General features: G+C 41.0%; 1 protein-coding gene across 4 annotated transcripts in view; it reads left to right on the top strand.

Moving 5' to 3' along the window:
- Window positions 1–852: 852 nt before the first annotated feature.
- TNS3 (tensin 3) overlaps window positions 853–25,158 on the top strand; it is a 258,468-nt gene continuing 234,162 nt past the window's right edge. For 2 of the 4 annotated variants that reach the window (XM_083823137.1, XM_083823136.1), the window contains exon 1: window positions 943–1,236. Coding sequence is in view for 1 of the 4 variants with exons in the window: in XM_083823142.1 (XP_083679268.1) it covers window positions 1,150–1,236 (87 nt within the window). In the remaining 3 variants the exon portion in view is untranslated. Of the gene's footprint in view, window positions 1,237–19,390; window positions 19,470–25,158 lie in introns of all 4 variants that reach the window. The other 2 variants (XM_083823146.1, XM_083823142.1) reach the window with 2 other exon arrangements.

The raw sequence follows: 25,158 nt of genomic DNA, 5'->3' as shown, positions 1-25,158 counted from the left end.
TCAAATGTTTGGAAATAGATATTGAACTCTCACTGCCGTTCTGTTACAGACATCTTTTTACAGCATGAGAATGAGGCAAATGTGGTTTGAACTTCTCAGGACCCCTGGGAGGCAAGGAAGCACTGATTTATACTTTGTCCTTTTTTTTTTTTTTTTTTTTTTTCCCAGAGGAGTAAACTTGGAAACCCAAAGAGAACACAGCTAAAAGTTTTGCCCATGATCCATAATTACAGTAGCAAGAGTTATCCAGAGTTACACCCATTGGTCCTGGTGGGAGCTACAGATTCTCAGCATTGTTGACAACGTAGCCGTGTCTCTTCTGTAGCTGGAGATCTGAGAATTAAAATGTGCAAAATTGCAGCACACTTCTGCAAACTTAAATTACACTGAATATCAAATGTCTATGGCAAAGATGGAAGAGAGCCCCCATCTCTAAGCTTACAGTGCTGTGTTTCCATCCCATGGTTATCGTTGGTTATCCTTTCTGCCCTGTTAGCAGTATGCACCCTTTTCCAGTCAGGAAGAATAAGTTCTGTTAAAAACTAAAGGGAAATAATGAATTAATTAGTTGGCAGGCAGATTACAGAAAGAAGAGGGACGTTGTTGTAGGTTCTCCCCTTCTGAAATTTTAAGTTATTCTCAGTGTCGACTTCAAATACGTATTTTTCACTCTCAAGTTACTTCGGCACTATCAGCTTGCCTTGGTGACAGATTGCTGGAAAGTTCGCTTTTCTCCTTCACAAAGACGGCGCACCCTCTTAAACAGTCTGTTTCGTGAGTTATTAGTTTCTTTGTTATTGTATCCATACCACTCAGTGATCCAAAAAACCCTCCCACCAGGCAAGGGAAGTCTGTTTCCCCAGCTGGAGACGCAGCTCCAGCCAGCACCGGCTCTGATTTGTTCCCCTGGCCTCGGAGGGGGCACGGTGTGGTCAGCCTAGAGCCCGGCAACAAAAGGGGAAGCAGGCAGGGAAGGACCTCCGAGAGCCGCTCTGAGGGGAAAAAGCGGGCTGCTAACCCGGCTCAGCACACCCAGCTACCGGCCGAGCAGGTGCCGGGGGGGGCGATGGCTCCCGGCGGCGGGCGAGGAGCCCGAAGTTAGCGCAGGGCAGGGGCCCGGGGGCCGAGAAGCGGCGGCGGGGACGCCCCATGGGCGGCCGGGCGAGCCTGCCGTGCCGAGGGAGCGCGCTGCCCCGCCGCCCACCGCCGCCAGGAGAGGCCGAGACGATGATGAAGGTACGCGGGGTTTGCTCCCTAGCCGCGGCGAGGAACGGGGGCGTCGGGACGGGTTTCGCAGCCCCCCCCCGCCGTGCTCGAGGGGCCGGGGGAAGGCGCCTGCCACCGCCGCGGGGCTCCGGGGCTGGCCGCGGGGAGCCGGCCCGAGGCTGCTCCGCGCCTCCCGGCGCTGGCGGTCGGTAACTTGGGTGGCAGCAGTAACTTGGGTGAGCGTAACGCAGCATCGTGGTGGCCCTTCTGGTTTGGGAGCGGGTGCTGAGCGTGCAGAGCTTGGTTCGGCAGCGTGCTGTTCTGTCGCGATACCGGCCGCTGGTGACACCAGAGAAAGCGTTCGTGTTCACGCTGATGCAAATATTCACTATCGTCCTGGAATGTGCACCTAAATTGCGTTTCGGGGCAGTTATGGAAAAGATAAGCCCAAAATTGAGGATGGGTTGATAATCCTGAAGAACATGTACCAGCTTTTCATGGGTATGAAAGTTCTATCAACTTCAAATAATTTTGGTTTAAAACCCATTTGATCTGGAGTCATAGGCTACCTTTGATTTTATAACTCAGCAAAACCAGAAAAGCTGCCAGAATAGTAGCCTCTCAGGCACAACTGCAAATTGAAAGTACCAGAAATCTCTGCAGAGCACTAGCTGACAGTCTCAGTACCGCACAACTCATTCCAGAGGCGCATTCAGGCATCTCTATTTCTGGTTTATTAAGCAAACCTCCGGACCTTTGAAGTTTGACGCATTTTCTTCTGAGTTACCTCTAAAAAAATCAATTCAGCGACAGATTTAAATTAGTTTTAAGCATATGTTTAAATGTTTTTGCTAACTGGGCTCTGCATACTATAGTAGTGTTCCCCTCACATGCTTAAGTGTCTTCTCTCATTTCAATTCCCTTTTGAAAACATGCCATGTTGAAACGTTTTAGGATTAGTTTTTCAGAAATTCATGAATAATACACCACACACATGGTAAAGTGTGAATACATGCATTAAATAATCTTTACTGGTTTCAGTTCCCCTTTGACTATTTCATGTATGCTCTGTGAAACTATCTCCGTCATTCTTTTGTCTGACGTTTCAAACCAAGCATCTTCAAATAACAATTTTATTATAAAAAGCTGCTAAGGAAATATCAATGTTTTCCTGCCAGAATTGCTTTCCTCTGAGGTGTAAGATGGCTAGAATTCAGTCCTAGGCAAGTGACTTTTTAAAGGGCTGTATTTTTTGCCTTCCATTAGAATTAGAAGAAGGAACTTTATTCCATTTGAAAGCATATCCAATGATCTCTAGTGATCTCTTGCTAAAGAACCATTACCCTGTGATCTTACCAACAATATTAAACATAAAAATCATAATATTGTCATGTAGAGAAAAATCACTGTGACTTTTTTTTTTTTTTTTCAGGGATTGATAAATAGCAATTTTCTATTAACTCTTAGCTCTAGAACTCTGAGTCCAGTTTTAGGATCTTCATGCAATATGCTTCGCTAGAAGGAACATTACTAATTTGTCACTCAGCTGGGACCAGGATTGTCTGCTCTCGTGACAACCCACCAGGACTGTCTGCTCTCGTGACATCCCTCCTGAAGTACTGTGCTCACCTCTGAGGCCTGTAGCATAAGAAGGACATAGAACTGTTAGAGCAGGTCCAGAGGTTGGCCGTGAGGATGATCGGAGGGCTAGAACACCTCTCCTACGAAGACAGGCTGAGAAAGTTGAGGTTATTTAGCCTAGAGAAGAGAAGGTTCCAGGGAGACCTTGGAGTGGCCTCCCAGTACTTAAAAGGGGGCTACAGGAAAGATGGGGAGGGACTGTTTATCAGGGAGTGTAGTGACAAGATAAGAGGTAATGGTTTCAAACTAAAAAAGGGTAGATTTACATCAGATATTAGGATGTTATACTTTCCTTAGCACCAGACAATAGGAATACCCATTTTTAGGAGGTTATGGGGGTTGGTAGGTAGGCTGGGAGAAGGAGAGAGACATTAGATTTAAATGGAATACTGAGTTGAATTAAATGGATGGTGTGCATTCTTTTCTCATATATCAGCATAAATCAAGTGTTTCCTCTCTGAAAACAATTACATTTCATCATTCGAAAATTAGTATGAATTATAGGGGAAGCTGAGCCAATAATTCTCAAAAGATTGATTATAAAATGAGTTCAAATGATGGAATAGCCTACAAAGCTGGCATAGGCTCCAATTTATGTTCCTATTATGGAATAGAAAACATATGGGAAGGATGTATTAACATCACTGGCTTTATTTTACATCTGGAACGTGAAAAAGGAGTCAACAAACAACAGCTTAAAATATGATGTTTCCATGTTACTGAATTTCTCTTGATCTCTTCCAACACAAAGATATTTAGTTATACAACAGGCCATCTGAGTTCCTACTGATGGGTAGTTGAAATAATTATGATGTTAGACATTCTGCCTCAGAGTATGCCAAGAAGTCTTAATGCAAATTTGAGGGGAAAATAACATAAATTTGACTTCATGACTTTGTTTTCGAAAGTGTTTGTTTGTTTGCTTTGTATTTTTGAAGGGGGAGTAGATTTTTCTAGTGGGATTATACAGGGCAAGCATTTTTTTCCTCTTGAAATCAAATTAAGCTAACCTAAAATTGGCACTAGTACCACAGGTTTGAGATGATATCTTTTGGTTAGGTCTCCTCATTGGGAGGTTAGTCAGCCTCTTGTGAGGGGCTGCTGTGACAGTAACTATGGAATTCCCAATTCTTTCTGGACTGGAGTTAGGACTGAATGTCAGCATTCGCCCCAGCTCAGTTTCTTTAGACAATACTTCCTGAGCAAATCCCAGTGTTACCTGAAAACTCATTATCTTAATCTCTGCTTTTTAACCACATCTTTGAATTTATTTTTCTTGAGTATAATCCTGTAAGGGACATTGGTGAGGTTAGACTTCAGAGCAGCAACTTTTGGCATGCTTTTGGGATGTTGAGTGTGATAGATAGATACTTGTTTGCATATTGTTTCTGATAATTTCACGTAAAGGACTGGTGTTTTTACAGCTTATAACATTTTACAGTACAAAACACATGTGTTTTGCATAGCTGTTTTCTCTCTCTCTCTCTTTTTTTTTTAAAGTGTATCAGTCTTGCTATCTAGTATTAGCAAACAACAGTGAAAACTGAAGTGCAAAGTGAAGTAAGGTGACTTTTTCAAAGTTACTCAGCAAGCAACGTGAAAGACTTCATGTTTCCTGATTCTCAGCCTAGTGCTTTTCCACTGAAGCATATTACTTTTTAAGTAATGAATTGCCATTCATCGTGGTTTAACCCTCCTAAGCAGCTAAGCATCACACAGCTGCTTGCTCACTTTCCCCAGATAGGATTGGGGAGAGAATCAGACAGGTAAAAGCACAGAAACTTGTGGGTGAAGATGAAGACGGCTTACTAGATAAAGCCAAAGTTGTACATGCAAGCAAAGCAGAACAAGGAGTTCATTTGCTGCTTTCCATCAGCAGGCAGATATTCAGCCATTTCCAGTCCCAATTCCAATTGGAACACGTAACGGTTTCTTGGGAAGGCAAACACCATCACTCAAGGTGTTTTCCCTCTCCTCCTTCTTTACCCCAGCTTTTATTGCTGAGCATGATGTCATATGGTATGGAATATCCCTTTGATCAGTTTGGGTCAGTTGTCCCCTCCAGTCTGTGTCCCCTCCTAGCTTCTTGTGCACTCTTGTGCCAGCCTCATTGTTGGCAGGGTAGCATGAGAAGCAGAAAAGTCCTTGACTCTGTGCAAGCACTGCTCAGCAACAAGTAAAACATCTGCATATTATCAGTACCATTTTATTTAAAAAAAAAAAAAAGTCCAGAACACAACATCATATAAGCCTTTATGAAGAAAATTAACTCTGTCACAGTCAAAATCAAGACACTTGTGCAAAGTAAGGAAAAGAGATGGTCTGAATGGATTTCCATATTATCCTATCTGTACAGTAGGCTTCCATATTTTATCTTAATATCTCTGGGTGAAATTATGCAAATATGAGGATACTACGCTACTCAGAGTGTAGTCACCAGTATTACATAGATTAACAGTCCATCTTCTCCCAGCAGTTTTCTGGCTTCTGCTATTAAAGACTTATTTGTACAGATGGGAGGAATAGGATGAAGACTAGTTCTTCCCAGGAAGAAATATTTTAAATAGTTTTGGACTGAATACTAAGCAAATAACAGCATTGACACCAAGTGCCCACAAGCTCATATGTCTTTAGCATCATTTTCTTATGTTGTTATGCAACAGAAAAGTCAAGAATAAAAGAAGAATCCTTAAGAATATATTTTTTTGCCAATGTTAGATCTTCTGTGCTAGGTTGCAGGACAGTTAGGTTAATTCATATGATGGTGTTCCTGTTGTAAACATTTTTAAGTACATGAGAATCTTGGGGAAGATGAGAGCTTCCCTGATGCAGACTATGTAACAGTAGGGACTGAAGTTATTTTCAAGGTTTTTCAACACAATGTCTGGTTCTTTCAATGCAAGTTGTCTATCATCATATTCTTTTATGACTCAGAAAGGGGAAAACAAAATGGTTTTTGAAAACATTGAGCAATTTTTAATTGCTGTATCAGTTAGTTTACCAGGTGGTCTCAGACAGGTGAAGTTATGCTGAAATGTAATGTCTGTTACTGGAAACAATTACATCTTCACTTCAGTATCCTGCCTTCTGTTTGACAGCTGTGAAATGTCATCTGGAAAATGGGCTGGATAGTTTTCAGTCACTTCAATCCAGTTTTATAGTGATTTTCAGCAGGAGGGCAGTAAAGTTTTTTTTAGGAAAAAAAAAAAGGCATCTTCAAAACTTAACAAAATAGTTTCTTAGAAGAACTGATAAATAAAGAAGGATTTAAAACAGTTTTTCCTTCTAGAAGTCTATTATGTGAATAGTAGAAAAGAGAAAGTTTCCCAAATGGCTCAGTTATGCCCTCAACTGACGTACCATAAGATGAACAATTTTCCCATGAAGCTTACAATAGAAAACATTTATCTATTTATTTATTTTAGAGCTTGTGGGTTAGTTTGAGCATTGCTGCAGCTTTATAGTTTCAGAATTGTTACTTCCCACAGACTGTGTATGCTAAATTTTATTCTTCTAAAAGAGAATTCGTTGTCAGTACTGTGGGGTATTTCAATGAACAGGTTTCCTCGGTCTTGGACAGCCTTTGAATATCCATAATTCTGATAGAATAAAAGTCTCAAAGAGAACAGTGAGGGAGAAATTAATGTGTAGATTATAAGTAGGTGCAATCTGCTTCAAATCTAGCTGGTTAAAAGCAGGGAGGTTAAATACTTTCAGTCACCCCACCACTTCATTAAGTAGCTTCTTTGCACAAAAGGTTCAGTTAACAATGCGTAACAGTGATGGAATTGTGTAATCACCCAAAGCAATGGTTAAAGTATCATAATTATTATTCAAAACATGTCAGTTCTTTTATGGTATGTGGAATGAGATTCATACTCGTTTTCCTTTTTCTTTTTCATTCCAGCTGATCCTTCTTCCTTTCCTCAGGCCTGATGCAGGTCCCAACAGTAGAGAGAGCTCCTGCTGATTTTAATAAATATTTGAGTACCACTGGTGCCCGACCAGTTCCGTCCTTTCTCATGAAAAAGTAAAACATTAGCAGCATTTCCTTTCCTTCTTCTCTCTGCTTTTTTTCATAGATAAGAGGTTAAGGAGCCATCTCTGATAATTCTGCCGTGGTTGAGTGTGTACTAGGTCTGGCAGCAGAGTTCTTTATTCAACAAAGCGCTTGAACGTTAAGCAATTTCTAAACCTGTTCTTATACAATAAAATGATCATATGATTTTTTTTTAAATAAATTTTAAAGATTATTTATCTATTTGGCTGAATTAAAGTTTAGGAATGTGTAGGGTTCATTACTCATTAACCGCTTGGTGCTGGTCATAATAGAACTACATTCCCCCACCCTGCGGGTGGGGGGACAAACCAGCATAATAATACCTGTCATTATGACCTCTTATATATTCCTCCCAGGATATAACTACTAGATATTTCCTTTTGCATCGTTGCATTCTCTCAACTGTCCTTACAAAAACAGCTTTTTCACCAACTGCCCTCCTTTTTCCCCTACTTTGTCTACTTGATCCCATGATACTTGGGTGTGAAACTATCTGTGATGTATCCTGGTATAGATTTTTGCACATATTTAACCCTGATTTTTCATGCATTAACAAATGAAAAATCAGAAAATGGTTCTTTAGTGAACGCTGGAACTTAGACTTCTTTTTGTTTTGTTTCTGCCAGTAGTTGGATCTCTCAATGAAATTTTCCATCAATTGCCTTTGCTTATCTTCTTTATTCAGAAAAATTTTCTTGGTCTAAGTTTGCCAAGGCAACAAATGATTTCGGCAATCAGCTTGATGCAACTAAATGGGACTTTGTTTTAGCCATCAGAGGCTCAGAAAACTGTGTCTCAACTTCAGGTGCTTGAACTAGGTGCCAATTACTCACTTCTAGGAACACAACATGCTGGGGTGCACCTCTAAAGATCCTAACACTAACACATGCAGTATGGGGCATGTTAGAGATTTGTGTATGTTTGCAGGGCTGTGACCTTATTGAGATCACAGAGATGCGACGGGATGGCTCCTATGACTGAGGTGTTGCAATGAAAGGATACAGACTCTTCAGGAAGGATGGGCTGTTGTCTTCTTTGTGAATAGAGGATTTACATAGGAATAGCTGGAAGGCACGGAGCTGTGCCTGGGGATAGATGAGGAGCTGACAGAATTTATATATTAGGATTAAAGGGAGGACATTATTGTAGGAGTTTGCTACAGGCCACGTGACCAGGTAGAGCAAGCAGATGAGGCCCCTTGCAGACACACAGGAACAAACTCATGTTCTCTCTGGTCTTCCTGGGGGACTTCCTTCACCCTGATAGCTACTGGAGCAACAGCATAGCAGGACATAAGCAATCAGAAGGTTCCTGGAGTGTGTTGGTTATACTTCTTCCTCCAAGTGATAGAGGAGCCAATGAGAGGAGGTGCTCTTACAGACCTCATCCTCACCAAAAAGGATGGTCTTATTGGGAATGGGAAAGTCAAAGGTAGCCTTAGCTGCAGTGACCATAAGATGGTGGAGTTAAGGATCCTGAGGGCAGGGAGGAGGGTGAAAAACAATATCACAACTTTGGACTTCAGGAGAGCAGACTTTGATCTCTTCAGAGATCTGCTTGGAAGAATCCTATGGTCTAAAGCCCTGGAGGGAAGAGGGGCCCAAGAAAGCTGGTTGATACTCAAGGATCAGCTCCTCCAAGATCAAGAATGGTCCATCCCAATGAGCAGAAATGCAAGGAGGCCTATGTGGATGAGCAAGTAGCTCCTGGCCAAACTCAAAAAAGGAAATATACAGAGGGTGGAGGCAAGAGCAGGTAGCATGGGAGGAATATAGAGACATTATCTGAGCATACAGGGGGAAGTTAGGAAAGCTAAAGCACAAATGGAATTGAATTTGGTCAGGAATGAAAAACAACAAGAAGGGCTTCTGTAAGTACGTAGGTGACAAAAAAGAAAAAAAAAACAAGGGAAAATGATGTGGACACATTGCTTGAATGAGATGGAGGACCAACTTACGCAAAACAGGGAAAAGGCTGATGTATTGAATGCCTCCTTTGCCTTGGTCTTTACTGGCAAGACTGGCCTTCAGGAATCTCAGGGACCAGGGCAAAGGCTGGAGCAAGAAAGACGTATGTTTGGAAGAGAATTAGGTCAGGGAATACTTGAGGTAGATCAAAAACTGGCTGACCAAAAAAGTAGTGGACAGTGCTGCAAAGTCTAGTTGGAGGCTAGTCACTAGCAGTGTACCTCGGGGATCAATACTGGGTCCTGTCATGTTTAAGATCTTAATTAATAGTCTGGATGATGTGATAGAGTGAACACTCAGTAAATTTGCAGATAACACAAAACTGGAGGGATTGGCTGATGTTCCAGAGTGCCATGCCACCATCCAGAGGGACTCTGAAAGACTAGAGGGATGGGCTGACAAAAGTTTCATGCAGTTCAACAAGGGGAAGTACAAAGTCTGTGCCCGGGGAGGAGCAACCTCATGCACCAGTGTGTGCTGGTGACCACCTGTCTGCAAAGCAGCTTGGCAGAAAATGATGTGGGGGTTCTCATGGATCCCAAATTGTGTATGAGTCAGCAACGTGCCCTTGTCTCTAAGAAGGTTAACAGTATTGCTGGCTGCATTTGGCAAAGTATCACTACTGGGTCAAGAGAGGTGATCCTTCTCCTCTACTCAGTACTGAAGTACTGTGTCCATTTCTGCCCCCCAGTGCAAGAGAGACCTGGACATTCTGGAAAGAGTTCAGTGTAGGGCCACCAATATGATAGGACTGGAGCACCTTTCCTGTGAAAAAATGCTGAGAGGGTTGGGACTGTTCAGCCTGGAAAAGAGGAGGCTCAGGGTATGAATATTCTCAATGTCCATAAATACCTGAAGGGAGGTTGCAAAGAGGATGGAGATGAGCTCTTTTTAGTGGTGCCCATTGCCAGGACAAGGGGCAACGGGCACAAACTGAAACAGAAGAGGTTACCTTTGAACCTCAGGAAATGTTTATTTAGTGTGTGGGTGACTGAGCACTGCAACAGGTTGCCCAGAGAGCTAGTGAAGTCTCCCTCCTTGCTATCTGGATGTGGTTCTGGGCAACCTGCTCAAAGTGGCTGTGCTTGAACAAGGGAGTGGGGCCAGATGACCCCCAGAGCTCCCTTCTAACTTTGATCATTCCGTGATTTTGTGATAATAGCTGAGAATACTTCTGCCTTCACAAATCGTAGGATATCCAAAATAAAACTTGCATCTAGAGTCCTAGAGTTTCATTCTCAGATGAAGCATATGGTGATCTCAGACACCAGCTTTTTAAGTCATTTACATTCCAATTTTGCAGATTATTCACTCTCTGTCAAAACACGCTTCTTCAGCACTTTTTTAAAATCTTGGCTGTAATAAAATAAATGGAATGGTGAAAAGGCACTTAACCAAAAAAAAAAAAAATTCCTTACTTTGTTATCCGTGCTTTAACTGTATGTCAATATTGCATTCTGGATAAGTGGTTCCTGGCTATTGTTTTATTATTACAAGTGTTTTACAATTAAATGCAAACACCACTGCCTTATGGATCTTCCCTTTTGGATTAAGAGAATGAATAGCTGTTAAAACTATCACAAATAAAGTAGATGTGAAATATTTGAGAGAGTCAACTACCATTGTTGTTTATCAGAGCTGTTCCAGATCTGGAGAGGAAAAATCGAATGACACCTAAGCTAGCAGAAGTTAATAGGTGTTCTCATTCACTCCTGGACTGTTGTGTTTTTATCTCAAAGCTTTGAGATTTCTGCCTATTATCAACCATCCATTACAGTTTCTTGTATGGACTCAAATTCCTACAACTTGCCATGACAAGGGTGGCTACTTCAAGTCATGGTCAGGAGTTAAAGTCTGGTATTTCTGAACTGCTTTTTGAAAACAGAGTTTATTCACAGATCCAATGTAATAACCTGCTTTGTGCATGCTTTGGTCCCTGGAAGTGCTGCTCTTAACCCTTGGATTTGTCAAGCCTATTCTACTTAGTGTGTAGATCTTCCCACTAGCCCGGGTCCAGCATGGTCATGGAGGTAGGTCCCTGCCTCTCTGAAGATGGCTAAACCCCTACTCCATCCTGATGTCTTCTGGCTTCCAACCTGAGCCAGCTGATAATGTAAGGAGAACAGTATGTCCTTGAGGTGACACTGTTTTCTAAAAACATTTTGGACTCAGTGTGTTTTAAGAAAAGTTACTAAGGTCCCAGATCCCCTTTGAAGTCACTAAAACTAGGATGCCTCTGTCACTTCTTAGACAGTTAAGTTTTAATGATAATCCTAATTGCACTTTTACTCCTTGGGTATGAATATAAGCAGTTTCTGTAGCAAGAATTTAGGTTAAAAAAAATTTTTTTACAAATAACCAGCACATATCTGCCTGTGTATGTGTGAGTACATGTGTGAATGTCTACACATATCCACAGTGCTTATTATTCATATTTCAAGTTACTTTTAAACCTCAGAATCTATTTGACAGCATATCTAGACCATTGGTGTATTAATTTTGAGTAATGCAATATAAAGAAGTAAATCATGATCATGTTGATCATGACAGAGCACACCACATAGCTGTTCATTTCCTTAGGTTGTGGTTTTTAACAGTTGATTTACGCCTTTGTATATGCTACCTTACACATAGTATGAAGCCATGCCATTTCTAAGGAGCTTTGACACCTATAGAGCAAGACATACCTTTGTTCCCATATAGATTTTATAGTGGAGGAACCAGGTTGGTTATTTTTTGACTATGAGACCTTGCAAGAGCTCTGTTTAAACTGCTGCATCCTGATCTCGTAACTACCTGGTCTTGGCCTTTTTGTACCTTCTGCATGGAGAAAACTGTCATCTAAAAACCTTTGCAGCACTGATCTAACCCAAATGTATTTGTGGATACACCGTGGAGGTTTTAGCCCTCCATTACATATGTAGCAAGGGTACAGACCACAGCTGATGGAAAATGGACTGTAGCACCTGAGGAAACTGCTTTTGGATCTCTGCTGTTACCAATACTTGTCTGACTGTTTGGTTCAGGCACCAGGTAGACAGCTGTGTATAACATTACAGGGTAAAACAAAAAAGAGAATTGGGGTGATGTGTGGAAATACTACATATTCTTTCCTTTCTCCTAACTGATGGAGTACTGCCAGTGAAGAATCAGAGCTTGGTGTCATAAATGACCTCTTATTTATCAAAAACATACCTTAGGAGGGCAGAGAATGAATGTGCAGTTCAGCATCTTGCTTTTGTTTTTCATTCTTCTCTGTCATCTAGCTGCAAAACTCTAATGAAGAGCCTACCCTTAATTCTTTTTTGACAGTTATCCAAGCAATCAGAGCCAACAAATGCATTTTTAAAGTAATAGACTCTCAGAAACTAATACAAGTTTGGGACTTGAAAGAGCAAAAGGTTTTCATTATGTTTTTAAAGGAAATGTCAAGTATAAACTCTTTTTCATGTTCGTATAAGCCCAACAGGCATGGAATGCCTGCTTCCTGCCGAATCTGGTATTAACTATGGCCATGACTTAAAAGGAAATTAAAACCATTTGGGTCTTTGTCCTTGAAGGCTCCCAAGTACGATTTATGAAGTCTCTCTCTAGATTTATTGTTACGTCAGTTCATGGGATTTCAGTGCACGTATTCAGTGATCATGTCCTGGTTTTGAATGCATTGATCCAAGGGCTTTATTTAGGTATATGTATAGTGGCATCAGGACCTAGACATGGAGGGGCATTGGGAAGGAGGCGAGAGAGAAAGAGAGATGATACTGAAGGAGATGAGTGCAGAGTTCAACCTGCGGATTTTGACCTGGATTTCATACAGCTGTAATTTTAGTGGGCAGTTCAAAAAAGGGTTGTATTTTCAGCTCTTCTTGAAAGTATTTGGAACTGTTATTTCTTGCATTTGTGCTTAAGCAGACTAAAGAGATACATTGCTCATAAGTGCTTTTGATAAACACTGTAAGAAAATCTATAGGCACATCAAAATAAGGATAGTAAACATAGCACTTCGCTTGGCTCTTCCAGCACCATGACACCAGTAACACTGCTAATTAAAGGAGGGCTGAGGCTGTGCAGAGCTAAGTCTGGTGGCTGATCCTGTTACCCTGAGGCCCTGTGGTTGTAACCTGCCTAAATAGGAGGAAATTGAGGTTTGCAGTTACTCTGACACAAAATAATGTATTTCATAAACTGTTCATGAGACACTTGACCCATAGCTTTTCAAGGACTTATTTCCTATTGACGTGTGGTCAGTTTTAGTTGCACCAAGCATGTCCACATCTTGGAGCAGGAGAGAATCTCTTGGCTCAAACTGAACAGAACTTGTGAGTCGAGGTGTTTTAAAAAGTGATCAAAAGGCAAAAGATGTGGAATCATGTCAGAACAGTACGGTGATGGCTTTTCTTTCCTCAGCCCTAATTTGGAAATAATTTGTATTTAGGAATGTATTTACATACATTAAGACTTTCAAGATGTGATGGTCTAGACAAAAAGAATGCTGACAAAAAAAAATTAAAAAGTGTGATGGGATAGCCCTTTTGTCATGGAACCATGACACTTTGCAGTTTTCTCCACAGAAAAAGGAGCAAGTTTTTAAAGTATCAGCTGGGATCAATGAGTGCACTGAACATCCATAAAAGGAAAGATGGAAGAATCATGTTTTGAAAACAAAAAGATGTTTTGCTTATTTCATCTTATTTCTCAATTGCAATCCATCTTGAAAGGCAATTCATTCTAAATATTCACAAAATGTAGAATTTATTGACCAGAACTAAGTACTTGGTTTTATTGTGGATGGCCCCCAACCTGACAGGCAGAGGCTCTTGAAGGGCAGAAGTTGTGCTTTAAGCAACTCTGACTAAGATTCCACCATTGCTTGGTTCTTCTTGTGTTCTGAAGCTGTATTGAGTTTATCAGAATAACAATATTGGAACATCATTCAAAAGCTTAGTAGACTTGAACCAAGCCTGAACTGTTCTCAGCAATGTTGGAGGGCTTTAGATAGAAAATGAATTACGTGGAACTCAACAGAGAACAGTATTTTTAGTTTAAATTGTTTTAAACTCCTTTTAATTCCAACTCAGATGAAGTCTACTGTAAAAGACTAGTTCACAGGATTTAAAAATATAGTTGTATCTTTTTGCTGAAAAATGCTGAGAATGAGAAAACAGAATAAGAATCATTAACCTTGCTACAAAATATTTTAAAGTGATAGTTGTTAAGAAATAGATTTAATAATTTCTGTATAATATTCATTCTCTCTGTTGCTTTAGTATGCAGTAGAAATGTTCATTAAGGAATGTATATGTTATAATTTATTAGAAAAAATAAAAGCAAGAAATAAATAAGGAGCAATAATTCTTGTCAGTAGCACTACAGCTGCATTTCAATTCTATTTCCATTGTTTTGATTAATAATGGCCATAACTTTTTAGAGCTAAAGAGCTGCTTAACTGAATTCTTGCTTTCAATACCTTCATATCTCAGAGGTGACTTTAAACTAAAACCAACTTAACCTGTCAAACATTGACGGGGCAAATATGAGAACTGGAGCTTCTTCCCAGAAGTGTGTGTTCTCAGTTGATGTTTACAGAGAAGAAAGATTAGAGCTGGTGAATTTTTAGTATGAAGCTGTGACCCTGACTTGAATGAGTATCAAATCACAGATGAATGGACTGTTGGCTGCTGGATTCCTGCAAATTCTTTGAAATTCCATTTCTGACTAATGGTGAGTGGAGAAGCACATTTTGTTCTTCCTGTAATAAGTCAGAAAAAACTTGCCACAAGGCATTCCTCTTCTAAAATCCTGTTGGCAGTCTGGGCTGTTATACAGAAACTGAGAGCTAAGATTAGAGAGGAAGTCTTGCCAAGAAATCCAAAAAATAAAAGGCTGAAAAATATTCCTGGTGTCACCGGGAAATGTACACTTCAAATTACTTTCATATTGTGCCCCCAAACTCTCTGAAAATCAGAGTACATTGAAAGCATTCTTCTGAAAATACTTGCACATTTTACAAATCTTTTAAGCTGCATATTGGTCTGTGGATCATATTCTCCTAGATGCTAAGAAACCTGACTCCCTCCAGTATATAAGGTAAAAATTTAGAAATCGTATTACAGAAGTGTCTTTTTTCCCCAACCCCTTATACTGTGCTTTTAATTGAGAGGATAATTGGATTCTGGAACGGAGAGGAATTTATAGTTAAATCTGACTTAATCCAAATATTAACGCCATTTTCTTATTTGAAGGGGAGTATTTTTGCTTTAAGCTACATTTTAAGCAAACAAACCAAAAAAATCCTTACTGAAAAAGTATTTAGTGTGTAAATAATTCTGATACTTTTAAAAGGCTCTCCATTTTCAACTTCCAGGTTACTTTTGCCTGCTCTGTTGTAAGCTATTTCTTCCAGATTTAATATTGACCTGACAGAGTGTAGGAGCTGCAGAAATGTTCAGGGTGTTCAGCAAGACGCTAGTGACTATTCGTCATAATTCCATTGAAGATAAGTTTTTAATGTCTATAGAAATGAAATTACTTAGGAAAGGAGGGGCAGTAAAGTGTTATTGCTTTGTGCATAATGTGGGTTATTGGCTTTTTTTTTTTTTTCCTGAGTCATGTTTTTGCTTTTCTAAATAAATTAAAACTGATGGTTCAAGGATTCTGTACAGAGAACAATGAAGGAGTAGTGGTTGTAGATTTTGGTAGAGACAAAAGGGAATTATCACTTCATGGTGAGGGAAGACTTTCAATGAGCTCATATGCTTCCTTACACGTGTGTTAGACTTAGTTTATCTATTTGTGTTCTAGAATATATCCCAAATAGCATGGTGTATAATGTCTATACTGAATATCAGACTTAGGAATCAGAGACTCGAATATCAAAATTCAGCATCAGGATATTGTATTTATATCTTATTTTTAAATGAAACTACAGGAGAACCTTATTTTGACTCCTTCAGAGGCTATGTATTGGTGTTAGGGACTTAGCGAATTTGAAATCCAAGTGTTTTTTGCCTAAAAAATTGTTTTGATTATTATTTTTTTAATATTTGTTATTATTATGTTAATGTTGTAATTGTTATTTTGAACACATCTATCCACCTTCTGACCCCACCAGGTAAAAGAGAACTTTTTGTATGTGTGTGTCCTGTAGACTAGACTGGTACTTGTAGTATCAGGTAATATTTATCTGTCCTCCTTGCTTGAGTCATAGCCTACTCTTTTGGTATAGGGCCACTGAAGACTGTATTAGAGTGAGTTCCTTCTTAGACTTTTTTATGTTTATTTTTTGTTTTTTAATTTTAAAAAAAAAAAAACACCACAAGGCATTTTGGCCTAATGTGAGGGGCCCATTGGCTTCGTGCCCTGATTCTTCATGTGGCTGATGGACAAGAAGGGTGAGCAGGGTGGGGGTGGTGGTGGCATTGTGGCCAGGGCACAGCCGTGCAGAGTGCTCCCCTGGCCCGCTCTGCTGCTGCCTTCTTGCCATGGTCAGGCAGATCAGCCAGCTGCAGTCCACCAGGACTGGACAGGATGAGCCTTGGACTGCCGGGCCGGGACCTCTGTGAGGTCTCGAAAGGGGAGACTGCTGCCTTATGGGCACCATGAGTGCGGTTGTAAGCTCAAATAAAGGCACATCAAAGGCTGCTCATGAGCAGGGTGCTGAAAGGTGTTGCTAAAGGTTTAGGTTGCTGAAGTTTAGATCTTTTCCAGCCTTTATGATTCTATACAACTACCTGAAAGGAAGGTGTGGGGAGCTGGGGGTCAGCCTCTCCTCACAGATAACTAGTGATAGGACTAGTGGGAATGGCCTCAGGTTGTACCAGGGGAAGTTCAGGTTGGAAATTAGGAGACATTTCTTCTCAGAAAGAGTAGTCGGGCATTGAAACGGGTTGCCCAGGGAGGTGGTGGAGTCACCATCCCTGGGGGTGTTTAAGGAAAATTTGGAAGTGGCGCTTAGCGACACAATTTATTGGGTGATATTGGTAGTAGATGATCTTAGAGGTCTTTTCCAACCTTAATGATTCTGTGACTGATTTGGTATGTGATATAATCCACTCCAACCAAACCCAGTGGCAGTGGCAGGTGCCATGGAAATAGCCATGGAGAAAATATGAAAGTCTGATTGAATTAGGTCTCACAGCTGGACATGACAGTTTTGTCAGAGAAAAACAAAGGAAAAAAGTCACATTGCTGCCTTCCTTCTATTCAGTATTTCTCTCCACCTGCTGCAGTGCACACATAGTTGCTACGGGATTGCTAGTTGTGATGCACAAATGAATTGCTACTGGAAGTTAAAAGATATCTTCTGAAACTGTTTCTGTAGATCCTGAGAAAAGTTTCACTCAAACTGGGACCCTTTACCCAGTTGTTGGCTACTCCAGTTTTAGGAGGTTAATTTGTGCTAAGAAAAGAGAAAAGGGAAAAAAAAGGACACTGAACTACAATGTGTTTATAAATAAGAAGTAATAAACAAATCCCATTCGATTTCTAATTAAATTTTATATTATAAATTCTTGGTTTCTTTTTTTTTTTCTTTAGAATGACATCCTTCTGCAGCATTTTTTTTTTTTTAGTGAGAAAAAATAATTTATTCCTTCCTTTTCAGCTGTCAAAACTATAGCTTCTGAGTTACTACAGGAAGAGTATCTTAATTGTGACTTCCTCATCTGCCTGTGACGTGGTGCACTCCTGAAACATGCAATTTTGCTGTCATTTCAGAAATATGTAAACATGGTTTATACACTTAAAGATGCCAAGGAAGCAGTTTTTTTTTTTTTTTTTTTATGATTACTCACAGTCTTTTGGCATTAGGAGTTAAGAGAAAGAACCTAATGCATTCTGCATTCTTTAACTGCAACTATATGAACTTTGGTGAAGGATTACGAGGTTTGTACAGCAAGAGATTTTACTGGTCAAAATACTGATCGGTAGCTTTGCAAGTAGTCTCAGCCTTGAGTCTCTTTTCATCTCCCAAGAGAAGGAGAAACTGAACTACTGCTCCCTCTGCTTTCTTCCTACCCCATTTGTGAAACAAAGCTGCTGCTTCATCACTCTTTTGACTTCAGTGATTGGGAGAGAGAAATAAAGAGAGGGTACAGTAGGAAACTGAGGTAGGATTGTATGATTTGCATGTGGAAATTCAAAAGGGAAGGGAGAGAACAAAGAAGATCTTGAACAGGAACAAACAGAAGTTGGATATGAAAGCAAGGGCTGCAAAGAAAAGTGGAAAAAGTGAAACATAAAAGAAGTAGCTGAGGAAATTAGGGGGACGGAGGATAACACTGAATAAAGGGGAGAGGAAGAAAAAGATGAAAAATCAAGACGAAGAACCTACCACAAGCTGCATAAATTCGTGTAATATGCATGCATTAGATTACATTAATATTTATCTAAAAACTATTCCTCTAGTCTATTTAGAATCTAGGCTTTATTCAACCCACGTTGGGAATGGCTACTACTGACTACAGAACAAATTTGAAGGCCAACTTTTAGCTGACTAAAGTATCCATAAGTGCAGGTGTTAGGGCAGCAAAGAAGCAAAGATGGTGGAAGGTCTAGAGGGCAAGATGTGTGAGGAGAAGCTGAGGTCACTTGGTTTGTTCAGAGAAGAGCAAGCTGAGGGTTGACCTCATCATGCTCTACAGCTTCCTCATGATGGGGAGCAAAGGGGGAAGTGCTGATTTCTTTCTGGTGACTAGTGGTAGGACCTGAGCGAATGGCATGAAGCTGCGTCAGGGGAAGCTCAGAATGTAGGAAAAGGTTCTTCTTTGAGTGGGTGGTTGGGTACTGGAGCAGGCTTCCCAGGGAAGTGGTCACAGCACCAAACCTCCTGGAGTTCAGGAAGCGTTTGGACAATGATGTCATATATATGGTTTAATTTTTAGTGGTAGTCCCGTGTGAAGTCAGGTGTTGGACTCAGTGATCCTTGTGGGTCCCTTCCAACTTGGGATATTCTAACATTCCATGTGTTTCTCAGTCCCTGTTATTGAAAAATAGAGGATTAGGAACTTTTCTTTTTATTTCCCTGTAAAATTCTTGAGCCTCTGAGTAGGGATCTCTGGGTAAGGAAAATGCTTGAGTATAAATAATTTTGCTAAAATGCTGTAAGTAGTCTTGGGCATTTGGGACCACTACAGGATATAGGTTCGACTGACTCTGTGTACATTCTTACTTGGAAAGCCAAAAGTATATGGTGATGTTTGCCTTGGCTGAGCTAAAGCAAAACAGCAATGTGGTTGTTATGTAAATTTGAAAAAATAAAACACGAAAGAAAGTAGAAATATATAGTATATTTCAGTGGAAAATTAAAGGGTTAAGTACACAAATAAAATTTTACATAGGAAATAAGAATACTTACCAGTATATGGCTTTAGGACTAAATATTTGGTATTCCCTTCTATCTCTGAAAGCTGAACTGCACAAATTAAATGTGCAGTTGCAGATGCACAGTACATCCTAGCAGAAATTCTGAAACACACTAGCTAAAAAAGTCTTTTCTATGTTTTCTTTATGATTCCAGGCCTGTGTTCTGAGATTTTTATTATGAAGTCTGCAAAATGTGAAATTTGTGCATATGTGCTGGATCCTCCATATTGAAGGTTTGTGTAACCATTTCTGTGAACACTTCTGAAGTGTGCTTTTGTAACCCCTGTTCCCTGTGTCCTGTCTGTACAGCCAGCTGACTTAAATGCTGACCCTCATGCTGACTAAAGCTGTGGCAGTGGGTTTTGTTGCTCTGAGGAACATCACCTGAAGAATCTGTTAGGTGCGAATGCTCTGACCTGATCCTGGAGACAATAAAAAGATGACAATCGTTATTAGAGGCCCTGACCAATGTATGCATTTAGAAGTGAACAGATGTTTTTTGTATTGTTAGTGTACTTGGTATCATCTTAGTATCATCCACTGTTATAATGGAGACTGAAAGAGGAGAGACTGAAAAGTTCAACGACAACGGTACCTACCCTCCCTGGCTGTGAAGTGTAAGACCAACAGTTGCTTTCGCCACTGGAGGGCACTACCATCCCTTCTGGTTCATAGACATTTCCCCAAGTACCGAGTCATTTCTGGGAAATATTTCGAAGTTTTAAGAGGAAGCGTGCATTTTAAAAATATATCAAAATGCTATCTGCTCGTTATTATAGGACTAATTAAGCCAGATTTCTTTTAAAGCTATATTTACATGCTTACATGGTTTCATAGTTGTTACCATGAAATGTTTATGATTTGGTCTCCTTTCACTATTATTCAATCCATTTAATTTTCCCTAACTAATCATCACTGCCTCTTATTTCCCTGAGTATCCTTTTGCATTCCTTTTTATCTTTATTTTTCAGGATGACTGTGTGTTGTATAACTTATTCTAATGAAAACAAAAGAATAAAACCATAACACAATCCTATAGAAACCACCTCTATTTAAGATAATGGTTATGTAAATCAGGACATGACAATATTAGGGATGCCTGTGCAATAGAAACCAAAGGCACATAATACCCAAACCCAATACATCACTACAAAAAATGCAAATATATTTTCTTTAGGCTTGTAAATGGCTCCTCTGTGCCCTGTAGCTATACTAAGGATGTTTGTTACTAGAGGAGCGTATTTAACTTGCCAGTTTTTCTGCTAAAAATGAATACTTAAAAGGAGAAAGTCTAGGATCTACCAAACTGCAACCTGAACAGCAATTTTATAAAAAAATAAAAAATAAAAATAAAAAAATTGCTTCCAGGAACAGAAACATTTGTGGTAACTGTAGCTGTTGTTAATATATCCTCCTTTTGTTTTTACCAAGTGTTCTTTTCTTCATGTGCAATCAAAGCTGGCTACACTGGTGATGGAGGTCACCCTTGATCAAGCGCCACATGCTGAAGAGCCTGACTTTAATTTCAATCACACTTGCAGACATTTCAAGCTCTACTGCAGCACTGCTGAAAGACTTGTATCAGGGGAATTGACTCTGAATGACTTGCAAGCATGGAGATCTTCAGTGTTATGCCTGCTTTATTACTCATTTCAGCTTGATTTACTGCTGATTTTTAACTTGTAAGCAAACTATCTCCACAAAGTAAATTGTGTCAGCAGTCAAGCTGACTGTTGTACAGTAAATGTGTGACATTTTTGAAACGTGTGTTCTGCAGTCTGAAGAAGCTATTGCACACTGCCGTTAATCTCGGGGCCCTTCTCATTTCCTACCTTGGGCTCCAAGGCCATACTTAACCGTAAACAAGTGAGTCTCTATCTGATGGTTTCTGTACATCTCTGCTGTGGTTCACTGTAGCTTTCTGTGAGTCTGGAGACACACAGTCCTCAATTCATAAACACTGAAAATATTATTGAATGTTATATATTTTGTATTCAAAATACAAGTCCTCAATTCCCGTGGCACTAGAAAAGGAGCAGCAAAACATTAGAGATGGCATGTTCAGCACTGACAAAATGACTCTTGTCTCAAATGTCATAGTATCTTTATAATTCATAGGAAGTGAATGAGAGGCAGAAAAGCTTCTCTTTCCTCAGGTGTGCTTGTAATTTGCCAGTCTTGGTCAATGCAACACACAAACATAGGCAGTGCAGATTTCATTCAAAGTATACTATTTAATGCTTACTTCTGCTTAGAACATGAAGAAAAAGAAACTGGAATAATTTTTATTAGCACAGAGATCAGTCAGAGGAATTCAGCTGTCTTAAACATACTCTCCCAGGTTTTCACCCAACTTCTAGCTGTGCCATTCTGACCCTGAGGGAGAGATAGTAAGGCAGAATGGGTAGGGAGAAACCTCTGTTGACCAGGAATAGGGTGATTAATTGAGTTGTGCCATGATACATTGCAGGGCAACTGACAGGAGGAAGGGGGATAGGCCAAATTTTCACCAGGTCCATGAAAGGCAAAACTGTGCTGTTAATATGCATCCCTTTTACCACCTAAGGACAATACTAAGTTTGAATCCAGCTCTGGCAAACATTTTTTTCTCTTTTGCGCTTCAGATGCTGAAACCTGTGTTTCTTTACTGCAGTGGGGTGGCATTTAAATTGAATGCCCTTTGGTTTACAAAAGGAGGAAAGATAAATAGCAAGAGCATTTAAAAGAAGCAGCAAATTCTATAAGCAGCAAAATTTATTAAAACTGTTTTCCTGTGCTTTAGTCTTGGGGTCAGTCTCCTGAATGGATTTTTTGATAAATAAGGACGTGCTCTCATGACTGTGTTCTTTTGATGGAAGCATATACAGTTTTCATCTTCCAGCTAACTCCTGTTTGCAGGAAACTTGAAGGAACTATCATAAGGCCTTCTTATATTTTGGCCAGGATTGACGTTACCAAATTAAAAAACAGCTAGGGAAGAAACTAAAGACAGAGATCTAAAGCACATATATTTCTGTACTCACAAGTAATAGTTAGGAAACCAAGCTAAAAATAAAAGGAAAAGACAAATGCGTTTTGTAAGACTAACATAGCATGCTTTCTTGCAGTTAAATGTTCAGTATGTGCCACCTCTCACACTACAGTTTGCTGTGAAATTACAGCTTTTCACAAGCATTAATCAAGCACATGTTTTATAGTAAGCTAGATGGCTTCTGGAATAAATGATCAGCCAAAGCTGAGCCAGAAAAGTCTGCCAAACTTGCATAAGGATGCTCTGTCATAGACATGTTTAAAAAACTCAGTTTTTAGCAATTCAGACGGCAATGAGAGGTATTTTTTTTTAAAGGAGTATATATAAATTAAACACGTGTACCTTTTTTTCATAATTAACTCTCTCGTATTGTTAAACATTTGATAAAGGTCACACAGGCAACAAGCAAAAGTACTGTTGGAATCTTTATTTTACCATAAAACTTCAAGTAATTTTACTCTATTTTAACTGTTCTAGCTAATTATTAGAGACAGTGAACGATTCACCTTTTGAGGAAGGTGGCATTTGTCCTGTGTATCCATCAGGGAGAAGAAGGCTGTTCAGTGATTACTGAAAACACAACTGAAACTGTGCTTATTTAGCAATTTCTGCAATTTCATCAGAATGCTGAAATTTCATTGGAATGGCCAAATAAGGTTGAATAGGCTGGGTCTGTGACGGTAGAATTAACCTCTATTCATCAGTCTCTGCTGTTGGAAGTACCTGAGCATAATAGTGCTAGGATACTAGCATTTGTACTGCTGATTAAACCTTACCCTGGGATCCTATCCAAGGAAAAGAAAGTAACTTTCCTTAGAACAAGAGCATTCTCCTTCTTAAGTTTATTTTCAGGTATGCCGTTACAAAGTGCTGAACATGAGATCTCCCTTCCTTTTCTATACCTATAAATTACAGAGCAATATTTAATAAAGTTCTGCAGGGCACAAGAGTTAAGACTGCATGATGTGCACACTTGAGGTTTCTGTGGCCACGTTTGCAAACAATGAGGTGTTTTTATCTTGTTTCCTTTGGGGAACAACTTTTGTGTAATCTGGTTAAATGGTACAAGTATGCGTGTGTATACACACAATTTATCCCGAGGCAGAAATATGAATGAATTGTTAAAGGTCAGTGGTTGCCTGGTTGCTGAGCCAATGGTAAAAGACCCTCCTCTAATAGGCCAAAGTGCTTTACTTTCTTGGTTATGTTCACTCACATAAGTTACTGGAATGTGGATGAAAAATCCTCTTGAAGATTGTTAAAACACTAAGTGCAATGTATCTTTGACATGCTTGCTGCTCGTACTGTAACTTACTCCTAGCATGCATTATGTCAGCCTGATAACTTAGCTTCAGATGGTCTCTGAAGTCATAAACTCAGCAGTGTGATTTCAAAATACAATCTCTGTCTGGTGTGTTTCGATTTGCTTGTGTTGTGTCATTTTATGGGGACTATTTAAAACTGAATCTTAGAAGTTCACCAAGTTTCATTTGCTAAAACTTCTCTACATGAGAATCACAGCAATGAGTGTTACAAAAGAAGCGGGAAGGCCTTGGAAAAAACGGTCACAAAAGTCTGTCTTGTAGTTATGCAACCACTGTACATCTGTCTGCTATTGCAGCAGGCAGAGGAATGAGCATAGGCTCCAAAATAAGCATAGGCTTCATAGAGCTTGAAAGAGAAATTCCCCTCCTGAACGAGAGATTTGAGTATGAGCTAACTTCCCTTATTTTAGGCTTAGCTCTCTTCTCCATTGCGAAGAAACAGAAACTATCTAGTTTATTTCAGTGGTGGGATAAGGAGGGAGCAAGAAGATCAGTCAGTTTAAATTTGATGTACGCGAGCTATTCTGTACAAATTCTGCTTTTGTAAAGTTGGGAGTTCTTTTAAGAAACACCCCCCTTTCTGAACTGCCGGGACACCGCTGACAGCGCCTGGGAGCGGACACAAGCCCCCTGCTTTCTCTCCGTGACGGCGCGCGGGAGGTCCGGCGGCCCAGGCAGCCACCCCGCTCCGGCCGCCCTCGCGAGAGCGGCTGACGGGGCTGGGCGGGACCGGGGGCGGCCCCCTCCCGCCCCCTCCTGCAGGGGCGGCCCCTCGGAACATGGGGAGACCAGGACGAGCGTAGGGGGCCCGGCGCAGCAGTTCGGGCCGGGAGAGTCCAGAAGTTTGGGCATCTCGATCGGGAGCCGTGGTATCCAGCCATGGCTTCTCGGAGCTTGGCACCCTCCACAAGCATCGCAGCCTCCCAGCCAGAGCTCCGGGGCGAACACGCTGCCCCCAGGTGTCAGGCTGCACACTGTGCCCTACTCTTAGGCCAGCAAAACCACCTTCCCCCCATCCATTCTCTTGCACCTCCTCCCCCCGAGCAGCGCAGGGGAATGGGGGTTGCGGGCAGTCTATAGCACTTCTCTGCCGCTCCTTCACCATCAGACTCTGCCCCTGCTCCCCGTGGGGTCCCTCCCACGGGATGCCGTCCTTCCCGAACTGAGCCTGCGGGGGCTGCCCACAGGCAGCAGCTCTTCAAGAACTGCTCCCACATGGCTCTGTACCATGGGGTCCATCCGTCAGGAGCAAACTGCTCCAGCACGGGTCCCCCATGGGCGGCAGCTCCCCCCAGACCCCCTGCTCCTGCGGGGGCTCCTCTCCACGGGCTGCAGCTCCGGCCCGGGGCCTGCTCCTGCGGGGGCTCTCCATGGGCCGCAGCCTCCTCCAGGCCACATCCACCTGCTCCACCGGGGGCTCCTCCACGGGCTGCAGCGTGGAGATCTGCTCCGTGTGGGACCCATGGGCTGCAGGGGGACAGCCTGCTCCACCAGGGGCCTCTCCACAGGCCGCAGGGGAACTGCTGCTGTGTGCCTGGAGCACCTCCTCCCTCTCCTTCTTAGCTG

This window comes from Anser anser, assembly GCF_964211835.1.
Source record: "Anser anser genome assembly, chromosome: 2".
NCBI lineage: Eukaryota > Metazoa > Chordata > Aves > Anseriformes > Anatidae > Anser > Anser anser.
This window is presented reverse-complemented; position numbering and strand designations above follow the sequence as displayed.